Source organism: Ascaphus truei, chromosome 17 (assembly GCF_040206685.1).
Source record: "Ascaphus truei isolate aAscTru1 chromosome 17, aAscTru1.hap1, whole genome shotgun sequence".
Taxonomy (NCBI): domain Eukaryota; kingdom Metazoa; phylum Chordata; class Amphibia; order Anura; family Ascaphidae; genus Ascaphus; species Ascaphus truei.
The window spans coordinates 42,744,176-42,764,643 of record NC_134499.1 but is presented as its reverse complement, the minus strand read 5'-3'; the positions used below and the strand labels follow the sequence as shown (position 1 = coordinate 42,764,643).

Below are 20,468 nucleotides of genomic sequence, written 5' to 3'. Positions count from 1 at the left end.
GAGCACTAATTCATTCTTTACACAATAAAATGAATAAAAGTATGTCAGTGTCTGATCTTTTAATGTAATGGAGAAAATGAGTGTTATTTAATTACCAAACTAGGTAGGTATAGAGAGGACAGCCAGAGTGTACATCATGACAATGGCACTACTGATGCTGGAAAAGTCAAAGACAGGGTTAAATGAAGGCTAAAAACAGAACCCTCATTATTGGTGATAATGCTTGCAACGTATAAATCCACCGTGCCTCTTTCTGAAGTAGTATAGAATCCAACTCATCTCTCCTTTGGCCGGTGGAGAATTGATCAATGCCCAAGAATTTAATGGCATTTTAAATCACCATTATGTTACTGATGTGCCTCGCGACAGGGGTATCCATTCTGTTCCTATGTGTTCAAGTACACATTGTTTGAATTATCGGTTGGTCTTTCCCACAGATTTTACCACATATGCATACCCCTTTGTAGATCGCCCCTAAGCTCTGACAGTTAATACATTTTCTAATTTGACGAATCTGTGACTTTTCCCAGTTATGGAATGTTTTAGTGGTATGGATGTGCTGACAGGCTTTGCACCTCTGACAGCTATTAGGTACCTAAAGGTTTTGGTGGCAACCAAGTTTTAACCGGCATCTGAGAAATGGCTATGGACTATTATGTCCCTACGGTTAAGCACCCTTCTGCCAACCACTGAAGGATAGCTGTGTAGTATGTCCTTGATGTCCACATCTGCTCTAAGGATATGCCACAGTCTCAAGAATACTTGCCAGGTGCCACTGCTTATTGAAGGTCCCAATAAAGCGTACCACTTTGTCATCTTTTTTTAGAAGTAGTCAGTAAGGAGGTCTCTACGCGGTAGATATTTAGCTCTTTTGTATGCCTATAAGGTCTTCATCTTATAACCTCTTTCAAGGAAGCACTTGGTCATGATAGAGGCCTGAGCTTCAAACTCATCGATGTTACTACAATTCCTCCTAATCATTAGGAATTGTCCCACCGGAATACCCTGAACTAGAGTTCTAGGATGGTGTTAAAGATCTATAGATATCTATATATCTATCTACATCTATAAAAGCAGCGTTGGCCTGGTCTGTTAACATGTCTTTTTGGCTCGATAGACGTACAGAACAGGCAAGTCTGGCAAGACAGTAAACACAAAAAACAAAACTGTGCGCTACTACCTAACTACCTATAAAGTTTAAATGTATAAATATATACAGTGCAGTGACTATACCATCAATTTAGTGATAAAAAATGTAAAAAAGTCTGGCAAGAGAGGTCCATACGATTCCAGACTGCCATTTGAAGTGATACTACGTGGGCCACATCACGTTGATTATGTACGGTCACAGATTAGAGACCGCGGCTTTGCATCGGGGCCTATGTACAACCTGTCTCACGTGGCATTTTTTGGTGCAAGATTGACACCACATAATGCGACATTTCCAACTTCTTTTAAGGAAAATGCCATTTTTTTTTAAAGGTTCTTCTCCAAAAATGAGATTTTCATTGATGTTAGAAAAGGTTTACAACTTCTTATAAACCAGCGGTGCCTGAAAGTAGTCGTACTCTGCACGATTTCAAGAAGGCTTGTTAAAGAAATAGCAAAAACCACGTCACATTGTTAATGTCATCACCATTGCTCAATTTACATACAATTGGAACCATGTATAAACAGTCTACTGAGGACAAGCAGCACTTTAGTAAGTCAGAGTCAACATATATATACAAAAAATTGCGTACTATTAAAAGCAATGTCCTAAAACCTTAAACAAACACAGGAAAAGCAATGACCTTTCCAATATGCAGATGTGAGCAATCTAAAACATCCGTGTGTGTAATATTTGGATAACTAAATTATTCAAACAGGGACATGTCATCCCCATAGGTTAACCATCGAAAATTCATGAACTCAATTAGGATTTACAAATTCACAACAGAAGCGGATTGTCATCTGCTTGTAAACAAAATGGGAATGCCCAATATAATACCAATACTGGTGAGAATTACACAATCAAACAAATCATGACCTTTTTGTAAGTAGCTTAACTATAAAAAGTGGTATTTCCTTTGCATACATAAGAGTTGTATAAGAAATTAGAAGCAAATTGAGTCATAAGTATGCTATAGCAGAGACGACACACACACACACACACACACACACACACACACACACACACACACACACACACACACACACACACACACGTTCATGGTAGATGATTCAAAACCTATAGATGATGCACTGGAATCAAGATCAGTTTGGTATAAATAAATATATATAAAAATATGTATTCCTCAGATAATCAACTTTACTTTCATTATTTACCCATGAGCAATGCATCACCTGCCTAGCACTGTGTATGGCTACTTCGTAACTCAAACCAGATATCCAAAACCTAACTGAAAACTACACGCACAGACGCTGTCCAACAAACACACAATTCTTTTATTAGAAGATAGTAATGAGATTATACCAAACCTAGGAAAAAGTTCTAGTGATACCAAAGTGACAGTTATCAGGGATATTACAGAAAACGAGTGGAAAATGTCACAATGTGGTGTTTTATTCAAATAAATAATAGTAGCTAGAGGCCACTAGCCAAAAAATAAAGTAGTTTGCACAAAGTGGAAATGCACCTTAATGTAAACCGGTCCCAACACTGCAAGCTGCAAGCTAAAGCTCTCCCTTATATCCCATAGTAGTTACATACTAAGTGCAAGTTTTCCATTTCATGTTCGGTTAAGTTATGCTCGTGTTGCATCTTGCTCTGGGCCTGGTGATTTCTGTCATGAAATACTTAGACTTGCCAAGTAAGGCACTGAGAGCCCGGCACGGAAAGGAGCTGGGAGGACGGCAAGAACAAGCTGCGACAGAAGATTGTACAATTCCAATGTTGGCTATTAGCTACTCAAATAATGGTAGTCTGTGGTAAGATAAGAAATCGCATACACAGGGCTGCCGAGAAAAAGGAAAGGTTAGCGGCATGTGAAATAAAGGCAGTGAGAAGTCTAATGGGCCAGGCATAGCTAAAATGTATATATACACAGCAAACAAAAATCCCCTGTGAGCACATTCATGTCTGACAGGGTTAAAAACCATAATCTCTTCGCACACAATGCTTCCAATGCAGCCAGGGATTCTGGGTAATGACATGCAAATGAGCACTCAGAGCATCCTCTGCTGCTTGTCCATTTTAACGTGGATGCCTGTATGCTTCAGCCAGCGCAAGCACTCAACCACTTTGTATTACATCTCATGTTACTTTGTTGCAACTATGGCTGCTGTGAAGCACTATGTATATGAATAGCGCAACACATCTAAAAGATATACCCAGGGGATATTTAACAATCCACATGTAATCATATATTGGGGAGCAGTGCAGTCTACACCATCTTATACCAGGAACATTTTTTTGAATGCATGGAAGGGAAAAAAATAAAATAAAAAAATATTGATACATCCCATTCTAATATGCGCTATAAGCATTGATAATATGCAACTCCTTCTTCAGACCCGCCATGGGGAGCTCGAGAAGACACCGGGAGGTCTGAAACGTCGCCCACAGCCCATACTTCTGTTCTAATCCCGATGTAATACATGTATTCCTTTTTATACTTATCCCAGTGAGTGCTGCAGATTTCTGGCCTGTTAGACACCATGATATAGATATTTGTCTTTATAGAGGGGGCTTGAAAAACAAGCTCAAAGCCGACCGATATCCCTTTCGTGACAGTCTACTTATTATGTACGTATGTCTTTATTTATATAGCGCCATTAATATACACAGTGCTTCACAGTAGTAATACACATGACAATCATATAAATAACAAATAGAACATGGGAATACGTGCTTCAGGCATAAAGATCAACATTTAGGAAGAGGAGTCCCTGCTCCGAGGAGCTTACAATCTAATTATGAATCTATATGGAAACCCAAGTACGCTAATGGCAGTGACATGTTTAACAGATTACAAGTGAGGGATTGATGCCATTCTGCCAAAATCTGACACCAAGAAGTATGTTTAAAATATTTGAAGTTAGTCTATAATTATGATTAGCGGAGACTTGGGAAGGGATCGCTTTCCTCTGGCTAGGCTGCCTTTGCCTGATGTCACTTTGTGCTCAGCCAGCGCACTCTCCTTCCTACCCATAGCACCTCCCCCCCCCATTCTCATTATTGGCTCGCCCATACGGGTATTGTGAGATAAAGCTGAAGACACTTTCCCAATCAGTGGCCCGTAAGAGATGCAATTTGTAATTTCCCAGAGAAGCACAGATTTGCTTTTAAACATGCTTTTTAGTTTAAGGAAATCAACTAGAATGTTAAAATAATTTACAAAACTTTGTTTTGATCAGCGATGTAGTATTCCACCTTTATGCCTATATCAGCTCTGAACTGTACTTACCCCATTCCCAGCTTAAAAGCCTCAATCAGGTCATTCTTTTTACTTTGGTCTTCAACCCAGTACACGCTTGGGATCACAAACTCTGACACCACACGGCATTCCGGACAAGACCTTACAAAAACAAAACAAAAACAAGTATGCAACAAAAACCACAACGGGCACAACAGAAATAACCAGGCTGTTTGAAAGCCATGCTACATGTTCTTACCGTATCCAATACGATGCATAATCGGTACCAAGCAAGCATGTACAATTCTTATTTCTAATAGAGATGCAGTTATAAAATAGTGTATCAGCGTTTCAATGGCAGTTTTGCTGCAGAATATCCCATAATAACACACCAAAGGGGACAATGACAACTGTTACAGGGCTACCGACTGCAGAGAGAAATATTAGTGCGACGGTCATTTGTCTGGAAGCGTCCTGCTCTTGAGCAGTGTGTATAGCCAGAACAGCTGCTGGAAGCTTTAATGGCCACAAATCAGTCATTAATGGCAATGCTGATAGAGCATTGTGCATACCCAGACATGAAATGTACCAGTGTCCCTTTTCTCAAACACCCACCATGCCTGACGGCATATAAATAACTGCATAGCATCTTGTACAGTAGTTGCTGCTTTAAAAGACATCTATTTTTTTTAATACAATCATGGAGATTATTGTACTGTGTTATTCAAGTGCTCACTAATCCTAAACCTCTATCATAAGAGAGAGGCATGCCCACAGAGTCTCTCCCTTTCACCCTGCTCTGGAGAGAGGCATGCCCACAGAGTCTCTCCCTTTCACCCTGCTCTGGAGAGAGGCATGCCCACAGAGTCTCTCCCTTTCACCCTGCTCTGGAGGGAGGCATGCCCACAGAGTCTCTCCCTTTCACCCTGCTCTGGAGAGAGGCATGCCCACAGAGAGTCTCTCTCCCTTTCACCCTGCTCTGGAGAGAGGCATGCCCACAGAGAGTCTCTCTCCCTTTCACCCTGCTCTGGAGAGAGGCATGCCCACAGAGAGTCTCTCTCCCTTTCACCCTGCTCTGGAGAGAGGCATGCCCCCGGAGTCTCTCTCCCTTTCACCCTGCTCTGGAGAGAGGCATGCCCACAGAGTGTCTCTCTCCCTTTCACCCTGCTCTGGAGAGAGGCATGCCCCCGGAGTCTCTCTCCCTTTCACCCTGCTCTGGAGAGAGGCATGCCCACAGAGTGTCTCTCTCCCTTTCACCCTGCTCTGGAGGGAGGCATGCCCCCGGAGTCTCTCTCCCTTTCACCCTGCTCTGGAGAGAGGCATGCCCACAGAGTGTCTCTCTCCCTTTCACCCTGCTCTGGAGAGAGGCATGCCCACAGAGAGTCTCTCCCTTTCGCCCTGCTCTGGAGAGAGGCATGCCCCCGGAGTCTCTCTCCCTTTCACCCTGCTCTGGAGAGAGGCATGCCCACAGAGAGTCTCTCTCCCTTTCACCCTGCTCTGGAGAGAGGCATGCCCACGGAGTCTCTCTCCCTTTCACCCTGCTCTGGAGAGAGGCATGCCCCCGGAGAGTCCCTCCCTTTCACCCTGCTCTGGAGAGAGGCATGCCCACAGAGTGTCTCTCTCCCTTTCACCCTGCTCTGGAGAGAGGCATGCCCACAGAGAGTCTCTCCCTTTCGCCCTGCTCTGGAGAGGCATGCCCCCGGAGTCTCTCTCCCTTTCACCCTGCTCTGGAGAGAGGCATGCCCACAGAGAGTCTCTCCCTTTCGCCCTGCTCTGGAGAGGCATGCCCCCGGAGTCTCTCTCCCTTTCACCCTGCTCTGGAGAGAGGCATGCCCACAGAGAGTCTCTCTCCCTTTCACCCTGCTCTGGAGAGAGGCATGCCCCCGGAGTCTCTCTCCCTTTCACCCTGCTCTGGAGAGAGGCATGCCCCCGGAGTCTCTCTCCCTTTCACCCTGCTCTGGAGAGAGGCATGCCCACAGAGAGTCTCTCTCCCTTTCACCCTGCTCTGGAGGGAGGCATGCCCCCGGAGAGTCTCTCTCCCTTTCACCCTGCTCTGGAGAGAGGCATGCCCCCGGAGAGTCTCTCTCCCTTTCACCCTGCTCTGGAGAGAGGCATGCCCACAGAGAGTCTCTCTCCCTTTCACCCTGCTCTGGGGAGAGGCATGCCCCCGGAGTCTCTCTCCCTTTCACCCTGCTCTGGAGAGAGGCATGCCCCCGGAGAGTCTCTCTCCCTTTCACCCTGCTCTGGAGAGAGGCATGCCCACAGAGAGTCTCTCCCTTTCACCCTGCTCTGGGGAGAGGCATGCCCACAGAGAGTCTCTTCCTTTCACCCTGCTCTGGAGAGAGGCATGCCCCCGGAGAGTCTCTCTCCCTTTCACCCTGCTCTGGAGAGAGGCATGCCCACAGAGAGTCTCTCCCTTTCACCCTGCTCTGGGGAGAGGCATGCCCACAGAGAGTCTCTTCCTTTCACCCTGCTCTGGGGAGAGGCATGCCCACAGAGAGTCTCTCTCCCTTTCACCCTGCTCTGGAGAGAGGCATGCCCCCGGAGTCTCTCTCCCTTTCACTCTGCTCTGGAGAGAGGCATGCCCACAGAGAGTCTATCCCTTTCACCCTGCTCTGGGGAGAGGCATGCCCACAGAGAGTCTCTCTCCCTTTCACCCTGCTCTGGAGAGAGGCATGCCCCCGGAGTCTCTCTCCCTTTCACCCTGCTCTGGAGGGAGGCATGCCCCCGGAGTCTCTCTCCCTTTCACTCTGCTCTGGAGAGAGGCATGCCCCCGGAGTCTCTCTCCCTTTCACCCTGCTCTGGAGAGAAAGGCAGTGTTATTTACCATGTGATAATCTAAGTAAACATAAAAACAATACACGTACTTTCGTTGCGAACGTCAACTTCTATTTGCACAACTTGATAGGTCGCAAGTAGAAAGAAGCATATCTATAGCATGTCTATATATAACAATAGAAACTAAATGCAGGCATTTAAAATAATGTTTAATGCAAGATACTTTAACGAATCTGTATCTGTTATGAACGCCAAAAGTTCACCAACATATACTGAGAGATGAAGTTCTGGCACTAAAAATCCAAATGCTTCTTTTTTAGGAAGTGGAACAGGGGGGCCCCTCCAGGAGCTGAACCGCACTATTTTCTGCTTTGGGCACCTCCCAGTGATACTTACATTTAGTTAATGCTCGAAAGATGTCTGTCTGTATTGCCTAATAGGAAGCAGCAATGTCATCCCCTTGACGTTGCAGCTTTCGTGGCCATTTTGAAATCCTGAACGGGGGCGCTGAAACTAAGTATCTTGGAAACCGTGGTATCCCCAGAGCACGATTCAGCAAAGGAGGAAACCCGCCCCATCCCCTATCTGCACACAAAAGCATTTTGTAAGAATATTAATTTACACGTGGCAACGACTTACTTTATAACAGGATTCTCAAACTGTTTTGCACATCTCCACTGTCTGATGCAGGATAAGCAGTAAGTGTGGTTGCAGTTTGAAAGAATCCCAAACCTTCTCTCAGATGATGAAGATTTATCATACACAACCTCCATGCAGATGCTACAGACCTTCTCCTGACTTGCCTGAAAGGCAAATGCTTTTTCCATTTCATGTTCAAAGTTTTCCATACACAACTGCAATAGGAAGAACAAAACATCAGCAAGGTAATGGCTTGTGCTGCAATATTAATATGACAAAGCATACGAGTAGCTCCGTGGCTCATACTATACATCTCATACATAAACCGTGGCCCCCTGCAGACACGCTTACCAGGACGCCCTCCTACTGTCTCTGTACGTTCTTCCTACCAACCAATTAGATTGTAAGCTCCTCGGGGCAGGGACTCCTCTTCTTAAATGGTACTTTTATGTCTGAATCACTTATTTCATGATCTGTTATTTGTATTTGTTATTTATATGATTACCACGTGTATTACTGCTGTAAAGCGCTATGTACATTAATGGCGCTACATAAATAAAGACATATATACAATATAGAAGTGCACACAAAATAAATTGCAATGTATATTACAAGGCAGCAGTGATACATATACAGCCATTAAAGAAGTGGCAGAGTATATCGCATAATTAAAGAGACTAATAACGATATAACGGAGATATAGCCATCCAAACTTCCATCCTCCGGCCCATTAACATCAAGTATTCAATGGCGTCCAAATCCTGAGGCATTTTACATGGCTCATTTGCCCCAAGTACAGCACACAGCGGTACTGGCTGGCTCTAAATGCGGCTACTTGCTGAGGAGCCTCCTAATTCTGTACAAGTCTATTCCACGTGCCCATGTAGTGGTCTCACGGCAACTGCAGCAACAATCCCAACATCAATATGTGCCGCGTTACCTTTTCATGGGTCTTCCTCTGTTCCTGGTCACAAGGATGGAGAACGTGCAGGCCACAGATATCGCACACGTCACCATGGAGATACACACAGCTGTCGCCAAACTGACATGCTCCAGCTGCTGCGTAAGGGCAAAGCTGTTGGGGGTCCCCAGGATAGGGGCTCCCTGCTTCTCCTTCCTCCAGGCCCGTACAAATGGCTTGCAGATAGGAATGGGGCTTTGCTTCCAAAGCAGTTACTTGGGTATCACTGCTGTAACTTGGCTGAAGGGCAGGGTTTGCTCTTCCCTTTTCTTCTGATAACCCACAGAGATCTTTAAAAAAAAAAAAAAACGGTGTGAAAAACGATAAGATACTCGTTTAAAGCTATTGAACGTTTCACAAACAAACGCTTTCCAATGTTCGTAATACGTAATTATTCTGTGAGCGTGGCAACTCATCAAAAACATATTTGGGAGAAAAGCACAGAAAAGCAAAGTAATTTTAATAAAACATTAGACATTATAGAATGTGTATGCAGTCATAATGTCAAAAACATGATTTCCTTTAAGAGGACAGAGCAGCCATTTTATGCACTTCCCAAAAACTTAACCAAAAAATACAAATATATTTTTGATGTGATACAGAAGAAAAAGAAAAGTCAACATATTTACTAAGTGATGTTACTCCATAAGAGACCCCCCAGCTCTGGGAGACACTGTCCGTGTTACTCCATAAGAGACCCCCCAGCTCTGGGAGACACTGTCCGTGTTACTCCATAAGAGACCCCCCAGCTCTGGGAGACACTGTCCGTGTTACTCCATAAGAGACCCCCCAGCTCTGGGAGACAAGGTCCGTGTTACTCCATAAGAGACCCCCCAGCTCTGGGAGACACTGTCCGTGTTACTCCATAAGAGACCCCCCAGCTCTGGGAGACACTGTCCGTGTTACTCCATAAGAGACCCCCCAGCTCTGGGAGACACTGTCCGTGTTACTCCATAAGAGACCCCCCAGCTCTGGGAGACACTGTCCGTGTTACTCCATAAGAGACCCCCCAGCTCTGGGAGACACTGTCCGTGTTACTCCATAAGAGACCCCCCAGCTCTGGGAGACACTGTCCGTGTTACTCCATAAGAGACCCCCCAGCTCTGGGAGACACTGTCCGTGTTACTCCATAAGAGACCCCCCAGCTCTGGGAGACACTGTCCGTGTTACTCCATAAGAGACCCCCCAGCTCTGGGAGACACTGTCCGTGTTACTCCATAAGAGACCCCCCAGCTCTGGGAGACACTGTCCGTGTTACTCCATAAGAGACCCCCCAGCTCTGGGAGACACTGTCCGTGTTACTCCATAAGAGACCCCCCAGCTCTGGGAGACACTGTCCGTGTTACTCCATAAGAGACCCCCCAGCTCTGGGAGACACTGTCCGTGTTACTCCATAAGAGACCCCCCAGCTCTGGGAGACACTGTCCGTGTTACTCCATAAGAGACCCCCCAGCTCTGGGAGACAAGGTCCGTGTTACTCCATAAGAGACCCCCCAGCTCTGGGAGACACTGTCCGTGTTACTCCATAAGAGACCCCCCAGCTCTGGGAGACAAGGTCCGTGTTACTCCATAAGAGACCCCCCAGCTCTGGGAGACACTGTCCGTGTTACTCCATAAGAGACCCCCCAGCTCTGGGAGACACTGTCCGTGTTACTCCATAAGAGACCCCCCAGCTCTGGGAGACACTGTCCGTGTTACTCCATAAGAGACCCCCCAGCTCTGGGAGACACTGTCCGTGTTACTCCATAAGAGACCCCCCAGCTCTGGGAGACACTGTCCGTGTTACTCCATAAGAGACCCCCCAGCTCTGGGAGACACTGTCCGTGTTACTCCATAAGAGACCCCCCAGCTCTGGGAGACACTGTCCGTGTTACTCCATAAGAGACCCCCCAGCTCTGGGAGACACTGTCCGTGTTACTCCATAAGAGACCCCCCAGCTCTGGGAGACACTGTCCGTGTTACTCCATAAGAGACCCCCCAGCTCTGGGAGACACTGTCCGTGTTACTCCATAAGAGACCCCCCAGCTCTGGGAGACACTGTCCGTGTTACTCCATAAGAGACCCCCCAGCTCTGAGAGACAAGGTCCGTGTTACTCCATAAGAGACCCCCCAGCTCTGGGAGACACTGTCCGTGTTACTCCATAAGAGACCCCCCAGCTCTGGGAGACACTGTCCGTGTTACTCCATAAGAGACCCCCCAGCTCTGGGAGACACTGTCCGTGTTACTCCATAAGAGACCCCCCAGCTCTGAGAGACAAGGTCCGTGTTACTCCATAAGAGACCCCCCAGCTCTGGGAGACACTGTCCGTGTTACTCCATAAGAGACCCCCCAGCTCTGGGAGACACTGTCCGTGTTACTCCATAAGAGACCCCCCAGCTCTGGGAGACACTGTCCGTGTTACTCCATAAGAGACCCCCCAGCTCTGGGAGACACTGTCCGTGTTACTCCATAAGAGACCCCCCAGCTCCGGGAGACACTGTCCGTGTTACTCCATAAGAGACCCCCCAGCTCCGGGAGACACTGTCCGTGTTACTCCATAAGAGACCCCCCAGCTCCGGGAGACACTGTCCGTGTTACTCCATAAGAGACCCCCCAGCTCTGGGAGACACTGTCCGTGTTACTCCATAAGAGACCCCCCAGCTCTGGGAGACACTGTCCGTGTTACTCCATAAGAGACCCCCCAGCTCTGGGAGACACTGTCCGTGTTACTCCATAAGAGACCCCCCAGCTCTGGGAGACACTGTCCGTGTTACTCCACAAGAGACCCCCCAGCTCTGGGAGACACTGTCCGTGTTACTCCACAAGAGACCCCCCAGCTCTGGGAGACACTGTCCGTGTTACTCCACAAGAGACCCCCCAGCTCTGGGAGACAAGGTCCGTGTTACTCCACAAGAGACCCCCCAGCTCTGGGAGACACTGTCCGTGTTACTCCACAAGAGACCCCCCAGCTCTGGGAAACACTGTCCGTGTTACTCCACAAGAGACCCCCCAGCTCTGGGAGACACTGTCCGTGTTACTCCATAAGAGACCCCCCAGCTCTGGGAGACACTGTCCGTGTTACTCCATAAGAGACCCCCCAGCTCTGGGAGACACTGTCCGTGTTACTCCATAAGAGACCCCCCAGCTCTGGGAGACAAGGTCCGTGTTACTCCATAAGAGGCCCCCCAGCTCTGGGAGACACTGTCCGTGTTACTCCATAAGAGACCCCCCAGCTCTGGGAGACACTGTCCGTGTTACTCCATAAGAGACCCCCCAGCTCTGGGAGACACTGTCCGTGTTACTCCATAAGAGACCCCCCAGCTCTGGGAGACACTGTCCGTGTTACTCCATAAGAGACCCCCCAGCTCTGGGAGACACTGTCCGTGTTACTCCATAAGAGACCCCCCAGCTCTGGGAGACACTGTCCGTGTTACTCCATAAGAGACCCCCCAGCTCTGGGAGACACTGTCCGTGTTACTCCATAAGAGACCCCCCAGCTCTGGGAGACACTGTCCGTGTTACTCCATAAGAGACCCCCCAGCTCTGGGAGACACTGTCCGTGTTACTCCATAAGAGACCCCCCAGCTCTGGGAGACACTGTCCGTGTTACTCCATAAGAGACCCCCCAGCTCTGGGAGACACTGTCCGTGTTACTCCATAAGAGACCCCCCAGCTCTGGGAGACACTGTCCGTGTTACTCCATGACACTGTCCGTGTTACTCCATAAGAGACCCCCCAGCTCTGGGAGACACTGTCCGTGTTACTCCATAAGAGACCCCCCAGCTCTGGGAGACACTGTCCGTGTTACTCCATAAGAGACCCCCCAGCTCTGGGAGACACTGTCCGTGTTACTCCATAAGAGGCCCCCCAGCTCTGGGAGACACTGTCCGTGTTACTCCATAAGAGGCCCCCCAGCTCTGGGAGACACTGTCCGTGTTACTCCATAAGAGGCCCCCCAGCTCTGGGAGACACTGTCCGTGTTACTCCATAAGAGGCCCCCCAGCTCTGGGAGACACTGTCCGTGTTACTCCATAAGAGGCCCCCCAGCTCTGGGAGACACTGTCCGTGTTACTCCATAAGAGGCCCCCCAGCTCTGGGAGACAAGGTCCGTGTTACTCCATAAGAGACCCCCCAGCTCTGGGAGACACTGTCCGTGTTACTCCATAAGAGACCCCCCAGCTCTGGGAGACACTGTCCGTGTTACTCCATAAGAGACCCCCCAGCTCTGGGAGACACTGTCCATTCGAGTGAAAGGGCCGTAAATTCTCTTCTCAGGAGTAGCAGTGCTTAATAAATATGGCCCAATATGTCTTATTAAAAAGGTGATATGAAAAGAATGTTTATTTAAAAATAGACAACTCAGATTATGTATGGGATTTCAGGTTTAGTTATAGACCTAAGAAGCTGACAGGTGATACCACCTTTGCCATGGCCACCATGTTCGATGGTAGCAATAAGCATTAGTCCAGCCGCCTGACAGGACACTAGGGCATTAGAACTCAGTCAGTTGGGAAGGGGGCGAAAGAGTAGAGAGAAATGTAGGATTTTCCACATTGGATCAGACAGTAACAGAATCCGTCCTCCTGCCCGAAATATTCATTTGTAATGTTGCAACGGTGTAAGTGCAAGTAAATTTGGTCACATATATAGACCATCCACTATGGAACACTAATCCATATGAAATCTCTGATCGATGGACCAAACATGCTATATTAGCATTAATGAAAAGCACATTCACGAGACACCATTAAACTTGTTCGTGTATGATTTACTACTGGCCTCTGGGTTGTACTAAAAAAAAAATTCTGTTTGTGACTTTTTTGTTGCACACAGAGTATGAGCAAGTGCACAATAAAACATTGTTATGGACATAAAAGATTTGCATTTGTATATTAAGCACTGTGTATATACAGATATTGTATGAATAAAGGTCATGGAAATGTTATGGGTTAAAAACTGTAAGGGTACACACGCCTGACCCAAAGCCCTGTTCGTTATTTTTATTATTAAATGAAGTGCCTTATTCTTTATAGACTCATGAGATCACCAAGATGTTTTCCAGGAGAACCTAAACTTCACTGAAACCTTCAAGGTAATGCAGAAGCAAACTCCTCCTAACTGGGTACAGAATTCCCTTACTGGAGAAAATGCTATAGCTTCATTGAACCTTGGCGTACTGATCTATTGGGTTGTAATTTCGCCTTCTTTTCTAATCCCCAAATGACCTACTCTAGAATTGATTCATTTCTGATAAAATTAACTCCAGGAAGAAGATTAGCATAGGAAGCATAACCTGGGGTGAACACGCTGACATTTTCCTGGTCGTTTCAAAATGATGTACCAAAGACAAACTTCTTTTGCAAATTAATGTTAACTTTTAGACTACCCTAATTTTATAGATCAAACAGAAGAGTAGATATACCAATCTTCTGCAATGAACGATACTTGGGATATTTCTAAATTTTTAGTCATATGCTATATATACATACGTGTGAGTACATTTGCATTTTGGCTGTTTATCGTTGAAGTCTGACCAAATACTATTTTCTTTGAAGAACAAAGGCCGATATGAAGCATGGTGAGAAACCGCAGCACACGCAGAAATTACCATTCACGTGAAGTTACTGCGCTGTTAATTGCGCACTGTCATGATGCAAAGGAGCCAACTAAATGAATGGGATCAACGAATATTTTACTTCTGTCTGTAAATGGCATGTTTAGGTTTTATGTGCGTGGTTCTAGCCTACACTTATTGCAGCATTTTATTCACGTCATGTTTGGAGAAAATATATATTTTAACCAACAGAACATGGGCATGTGTGCACAATATTGTGAGAAATCCCTGCACACCAGCCAGGCGTTTAATGAGTCATCTGCTTTGAAGAAGAAGAATTTAAAAGAAGCCCAAACACAGAGATCCTCGTTCAGTCCACCATATTTATATCATGCAGTTCCCCACTAACCAAGAGATGCACAGTCTTTCCCCTTTGAAGGGTTAAACTTGTTTGTTCAAAGATGTTTTTGCTGTTAAAAATCAGACAAAAGGTACCCAAATGAAATGCATCGTTGCGTAGTAAGACGAGCGCACGTGAGGAAGCGTCAGGGCATTAAAATACTCGCAGGCCGACTGCATCTTTACAATTTCCAACTCACCACGATCCCGAAGTACAAGGGGCTTCTTCTCACGCCGCGGAGGGGCGTTTGTGAGGACTGGTTCTGCGGTCTCTTGCGGGGGAGGAGCAGGGGGGGCAATCTCAGGAGCTGGTGATAAAGGTCCTTGAGGGAAATAAACCACTGCACCCCCACAAGGTTTGACATGATCATACCTACAGAAATGTGAGCCATTTAGTAAAGTACTGCATTTTGGGAAAGAATTCTATTTTTTTATAATGTTAATGCATAAAATAGATCCCCTGGGATAGGTCTTTTTGTATTTTTCAGAAATTCTCAAACTTTGATTATCTTATACTTCTACAATAAATATAAACACCACGTTATATAGTGAGGGTGTGGGCGCCTGCAGGAAGTGTTTCACTCCTGACACGGGGAGGTAGAGATTGCACGGACACTTCTAATATCATTTTGTTAGAACGTGGCACCAACATGTACTTGTTTAAAATTGTTTTCCTATTTGAACAGCAGTTATTACAAAATGCTTAACGTGTGTGTGTGTGTGTGTGTGTGTGTGTGTGTGTGTGTGTGTGTGTGTGTGTGTGTGTGTGTGTGTGTGTGTGTGTGTGTGTGTGTGTGTGTGTGTGTGTGTGTGTGTGTGTTTTCCGTGACAAGACATCCAGTCCCTTCGTAAACAACAAAACATGCAGAACGGGTTACAATTGAGGGAGACTATGGCGCCAGGAAGAGTTGTGACATTTATTGATGTTCGGAAGGAGTGATTATTATCTCTTTGTTATGCCAGGGAGGAGCAGCTCAGTGAGTCAAGACACAGACTGTAAAACTGTACTGACAGTACCCGACTAGCACCCTCTCTATCCACCTTTAAGACCCACCTTAAGACACACTTGCTTAAAGAAGCATATGAATAGCACTGTGGATATTCTGAACACATGATACATAACCTTGGCCCCCTGCAGACGCACTTACCAGAACTCCCTCCTACTGTCTCTGTACGTTCTCCCTACCTACCAATTAGACTGTAAGCTCCTCGGGGCAGGGACTCCTCTTCCGAAATGTTACTTTTATGTCTAAAGCACTTATTCCCATGATCTGTTATTTATATTATCTGTTATTTATTTGATTACCACATGTATTACTACTGTGAAGCGCTATGTACACTAATGGCGCTATATAAATAAAGACATACAATACATACAACTGTGACAATGAGTCTAAATCAGGGGACCCTGGTTCAATTCCTTGTGTCTGCTCCTTGTGACCGTGGGCAAGTCGGCACTATAAGGTTATTGTGACGCGCTTTAAGTCCCATTGGGAGACGGACACTATATGAAATAAAGTTATTTCATTTGCTTTTCTGTCACTGAAAACACTCACGCAGAATTGTATTAAACAAGAAAGGTAAAGCTTTGCTATCACATGTACTTCAACTACCACCAAATCATTATGGTTAAGCATTTACTGGTATACAGCAAATAGAAATACCACTTGTGGGTATATTCGTGTCACCTTTTGCTTCTTATCCATTGTAAGCTTAAGCCTGCCGTACTGGTGTTTCCTGCACAGCCCGGGTAAGTGCATAGCCAGTAAACCTATTGAAAGTGAATGCAATGGTAACTGCATAGCTTTGCACTTGAATAGGGACTTCTGTTTGGACTTAGCATGTGAAGATGGCAAATAATAATCCCACGTGTGAGCACAGTCACGTCTCAGACAGGCCTGCACCACCCTCCTTCCCCATTATCTCCTAACAGTGCTAACACTGCAGCTAGGGATTCTGGGAAATGACATGCAAATGAGTACACAGTGTTCAATACATTTTGACGTGATATTTTTATTTGCTGTTCACAGTACGGTGGAGGGTTTTTGTCATTTGTTACCCACTATAACATATATAATGTGTGGGTGAAACCTATCCCAGCTGCACATTGCAACGCCAGTATAACAAACCTCACAGTGATGAGACCCAAAAGGACAAAACAACTGTCTGAGTAGGGTTACTGGCTCTGCACTTCTGTAACATAAGCTTATAGGGTCCTTGTTAAAATGGATTTGAAGCAAAAGATGACACTACACTAATTTGCATGTCATTACCCACAATCCCTAGCTGCAGTGGAAGCACTCTATGTTAGGCGATAAGGGTGAAAGGCAGGAGGGATGCAGACCAGGGTAAGTCATGTGAATGTGCTCACAAGTGATATTTTTATATGATGTATGGTGGTGCGATTCTGTAACTCTTCCCCCCCCACAAAAAGCTCATTTCATGTGAAGATGAGAATAATTATATAGAATTCCTTACCTGCAGCGGGTACCATAAGCACATTGTCCTTTCTGATAAAATCGACATATAGTAGATGGTTTACTTGTCGCTAGATCATGTGAAAACAAACATCTGCTTCCTTCACGGCACACACCATGCATGAAATACCTAAAAAAGGTGTGATATACACAAGCATAATATTACATAATCAAAGTGTCTATTTATCCAGCAGACGGCTCTGCAACTTCCTCCTTTTCCCTTATTCAGACGGAAATGTTTGTCTCCCAGAATCGGCATAATTTGTGTGCGTATGGGGGGGGAGGAGAATAATATCCGAGGTGGGGGCATAATATCCAAAGTGGAGGGCATACTATCGAAGGTGGGAGGGGGGGGGGGGGGTTATAATATCCGAAGTGTGTGTGTTGGGGTTTATAATATCCGAGATGGGGAGGGGCGGGGGTGGGAGGGTTTATAATATCCAAGAAGATATGGGGTGGGATGGTTTATAATATCCGAGAAGATATGGGGGGGTGTGATATCCGAGGTGGGGGGGGGTGTGATATCCGAGGTGGGGGGGGGGGGGGGGTGAGGGGTGATATCCGAGGTGGGGGGGGAGGGGGGTGTATGATATCCGAGGTGGGGGGGGAGGGGGGTGTATGATATCCGAGGTGGGGGGGTTGTATGATATCCGAGGTGGGGGGGGGGGGGTGTATGATATCCGAGGTGGGGGGGGGGGGTATGATATCCGAGGTGGGGGGGGTATGATATCCGAGGTGGGAGGGGTATGAAATCCGAGGTGGGAGGGGTATGAAATCCGAGGTGGGAGGGGGGTATGATATCCGAGGTGGGAGGGGTGTATGATATCCGAGGTGGGGGGTGTATGATATCCGAGGTGGGGGTGTGTGTATGATATCCGAGGTGGGGGGGGGGGGTGTATGATATCCGAGGTGGGGGGTGTATGATATCCGAGGTGGGGGGGGGGGGTGTATGATATCCGAGGTGGGGGGGGGGGGGGTATGATATCCGAGGTGGGGGGTGTATGATATCCGAGGTGGGGGGGGGGGGGGGGGGGAAAGGTGTATGATATCCGAGGTGTGGGGGGGGCGGGGGGGGTGTATGATATCCGAGGTGTGGGGGGGGGGTGTATGATATCCGAGGTGGGGGCGGGGTGTATGATATCCGAGGTGGGGGGGGGGGGGGGTATGATATCCGAGGTGGGGGGGTGTATGATATCCGAGGTGGGGGGGGTGTATGATATCCGAGGTGTGTGGGGGGGGGGGTGTATGATATCCGAGGTGGGGGCGGGGTGTATGATATCCGAGGTGGGGGCGGGGTGTATGATATCCGAGGTGGGGGCGGGGTGTATGATATCCGAGGTGGGGGCGGGGTGTATGATATCCGAGGTGGGGGCGGGGTGTATGATATCCGAGGTGGGGGGGGGGTGTATGATATCCGAGGTGGGGGGGGGGGGTATGATATCCGAGGTGGGGGGGGGGGTATGATATCCGAGGTGGGGGGGGGGTATGATATCCGAGGTGGGGGGGGGGGTATGATATCCGAGGTGGGGGGGGGGGTATGATATCCAAGGTGGGGGGGGGGGGGGGTATGATATCCGAGGGGGGGGGTGTATGATATCCGAGGTGGGGGGGGGTGCATGATATCCGAGGTGGGGGGGGGGGGCGGGGGTTGTATGATATCCGAGGTGGGGGGGTGTATGATATCGGAGGCGGGGGGGGGGGGTGTATAATATCCGAGGTGGGGGGGGTGTATGATATCCGAGGTGGGGGGGTGTATGATATCCGAGGTGGGGGGGTGTATGATATCCGAGGTGGGGGGGGGTGTATGATATACGAGGTGGGGGGGGGGTGTATGATATCCGAGGTGGGGGGGTGTATGATATCCGAGGTGGGGGGGGGGGGGTGTATGATATCCGAGGTGGGGGGGTGTATGATATCCGAGGTGGGGGGGGGGGGGTGTATGATATCCGAGGTGGGGGGGTGTATGATATCCGAGGTGGGGGGTGCATGATATCCGAGGTGGGGGGGGGGGGGTGTATGATATCCGAGGTGGGGGGGGGGGGTGTACGATATCCGAGGTGGGGGGGGGTGTACGATATCCGAGGTGGGGGGGGGGTGTGTATGATATCCGAGGTGGGGGGGTGTATGATATCCGAGGTGGGGGGGGTGTATGATATCCGAGGTGGGGGGGGTGTATGATATCCGAGGTGGGGGGGGTGTATGATATCCGAGGTGGGGGGGGTGTATGATATCCGAGGTGGGGGGGGGGTGTATGATATCCGAGGTGGGGGGGGATGTATGATATCCGAGGTGGGGGGGGTGTATGATATCCGAGGTGGGGGGGGGGCGGGGTGTATGATATCCGAGGTGGGGGGGGGGGCGGGGTGTATGATATCCGAGGTGGGGGGGGGGGGCGGGGTGTATGATATCCGAGGTGGGGGGGGGTATGATATCCGAGGTGGGGGGGGTGTATGATATCCGAGGTGGGGGGGGGTATGATATCCGAGGTGGGGGGGGTGTATGATATCCGAGGTGGGGGGGGGTATGATATCCGAGGTGGGGGGGGTATGATATCCGAGGTGGGGGGGGTGTATGATATCCGAGGTGGGGGGGTGTATGATATCCGAGGTGGGGGGGTGTATGATATCCGAGGGGAGGGTGTATGATATCCGAGGTGGGGGGGGGGGGGTGTATGATATCCGAGGTGGGGGGGGGGGTGTATGATATCCGAGGTGGGGTGTATGATATCCGAGGGGGGGGTATATGATATCCGAGGTGGGGGGGGGTATGATATCCGAGGTGGGGGGGGTATGATATCCGAGGTGGGGGGGGTGTATGATATCCGAGGTGGAGGGGGGGTGTATGATATCCGAGGTGGGGGGGGGGTGTATGATATCCGAGGTGGGGGGGGGGGGGGTGTATGATATCCGAGGTGGGGGGGGGGTGTATGATATCCGAGGTGGGGGTGGGGGGGTGTATGATATCCGAGGTGGGGGTGGGGGTGTGTATGATATCCGAGGTGAGAGGGGCATGATATCCGAGGTGGGGGGGGGGGGTGAATGTTATCCGAGGTGGGGGGGGGGGGTGAATGTTATCCGAGGTGGGGGGGGGGGGGTGTATGATATCCGAGGTGGGGGGGGGGGGTATGATATCCGAGGTGGGGGGTGTATGATATCCGAGGTGGGGGGGGGAGGTGTATGATATCCGAGGTGGGGGGGGGGGTGTATGATATCCGAGGTGTGGGGGGGGGGTGTATGATATCCGAGGTGGGGGCGGGGTGTATGATATCCGAGGTGGGGGGGAGTATGATATCCGAGGTGGGGGGTGTATGATATCCGAGGTG

At 48.4% G+C, this 20,468-nt stretch overlaps 1 protein-coding gene across 1 annotated transcript in view; it reads right to left on the bottom strand.

Annotated features, from left to right (window-relative positions):
• MKRN2 (makorin ring finger protein 2) overlaps positions 1–20,468 on the bottom strand; it is a 36,124-nt gene that overhangs the window by 9,359 nt on the left and 6,297 nt on the right. The window contains exons 2-6 of the mRNA XM_075574956.1: positions 17,148–17,276; positions 14,870–15,042; positions 8,716–9,026; positions 7,776–7,990; positions 4,410–4,520 (exon numbers count right to left, since the gene is read on the bottom strand). Of these exons, the coding sequence (XP_075431071.1) occupies positions 4,410–4,520; positions 7,776–7,990; positions 8,716–9,026; positions 14,870–15,042; positions 17,148–17,276 (939 nt within the window). The remainder of the gene's footprint in view (positions 1–4,409; positions 4,521–7,775; positions 7,991–8,715; positions 9,027–14,869; positions 15,043–17,147; positions 17,277–20,468) is intronic.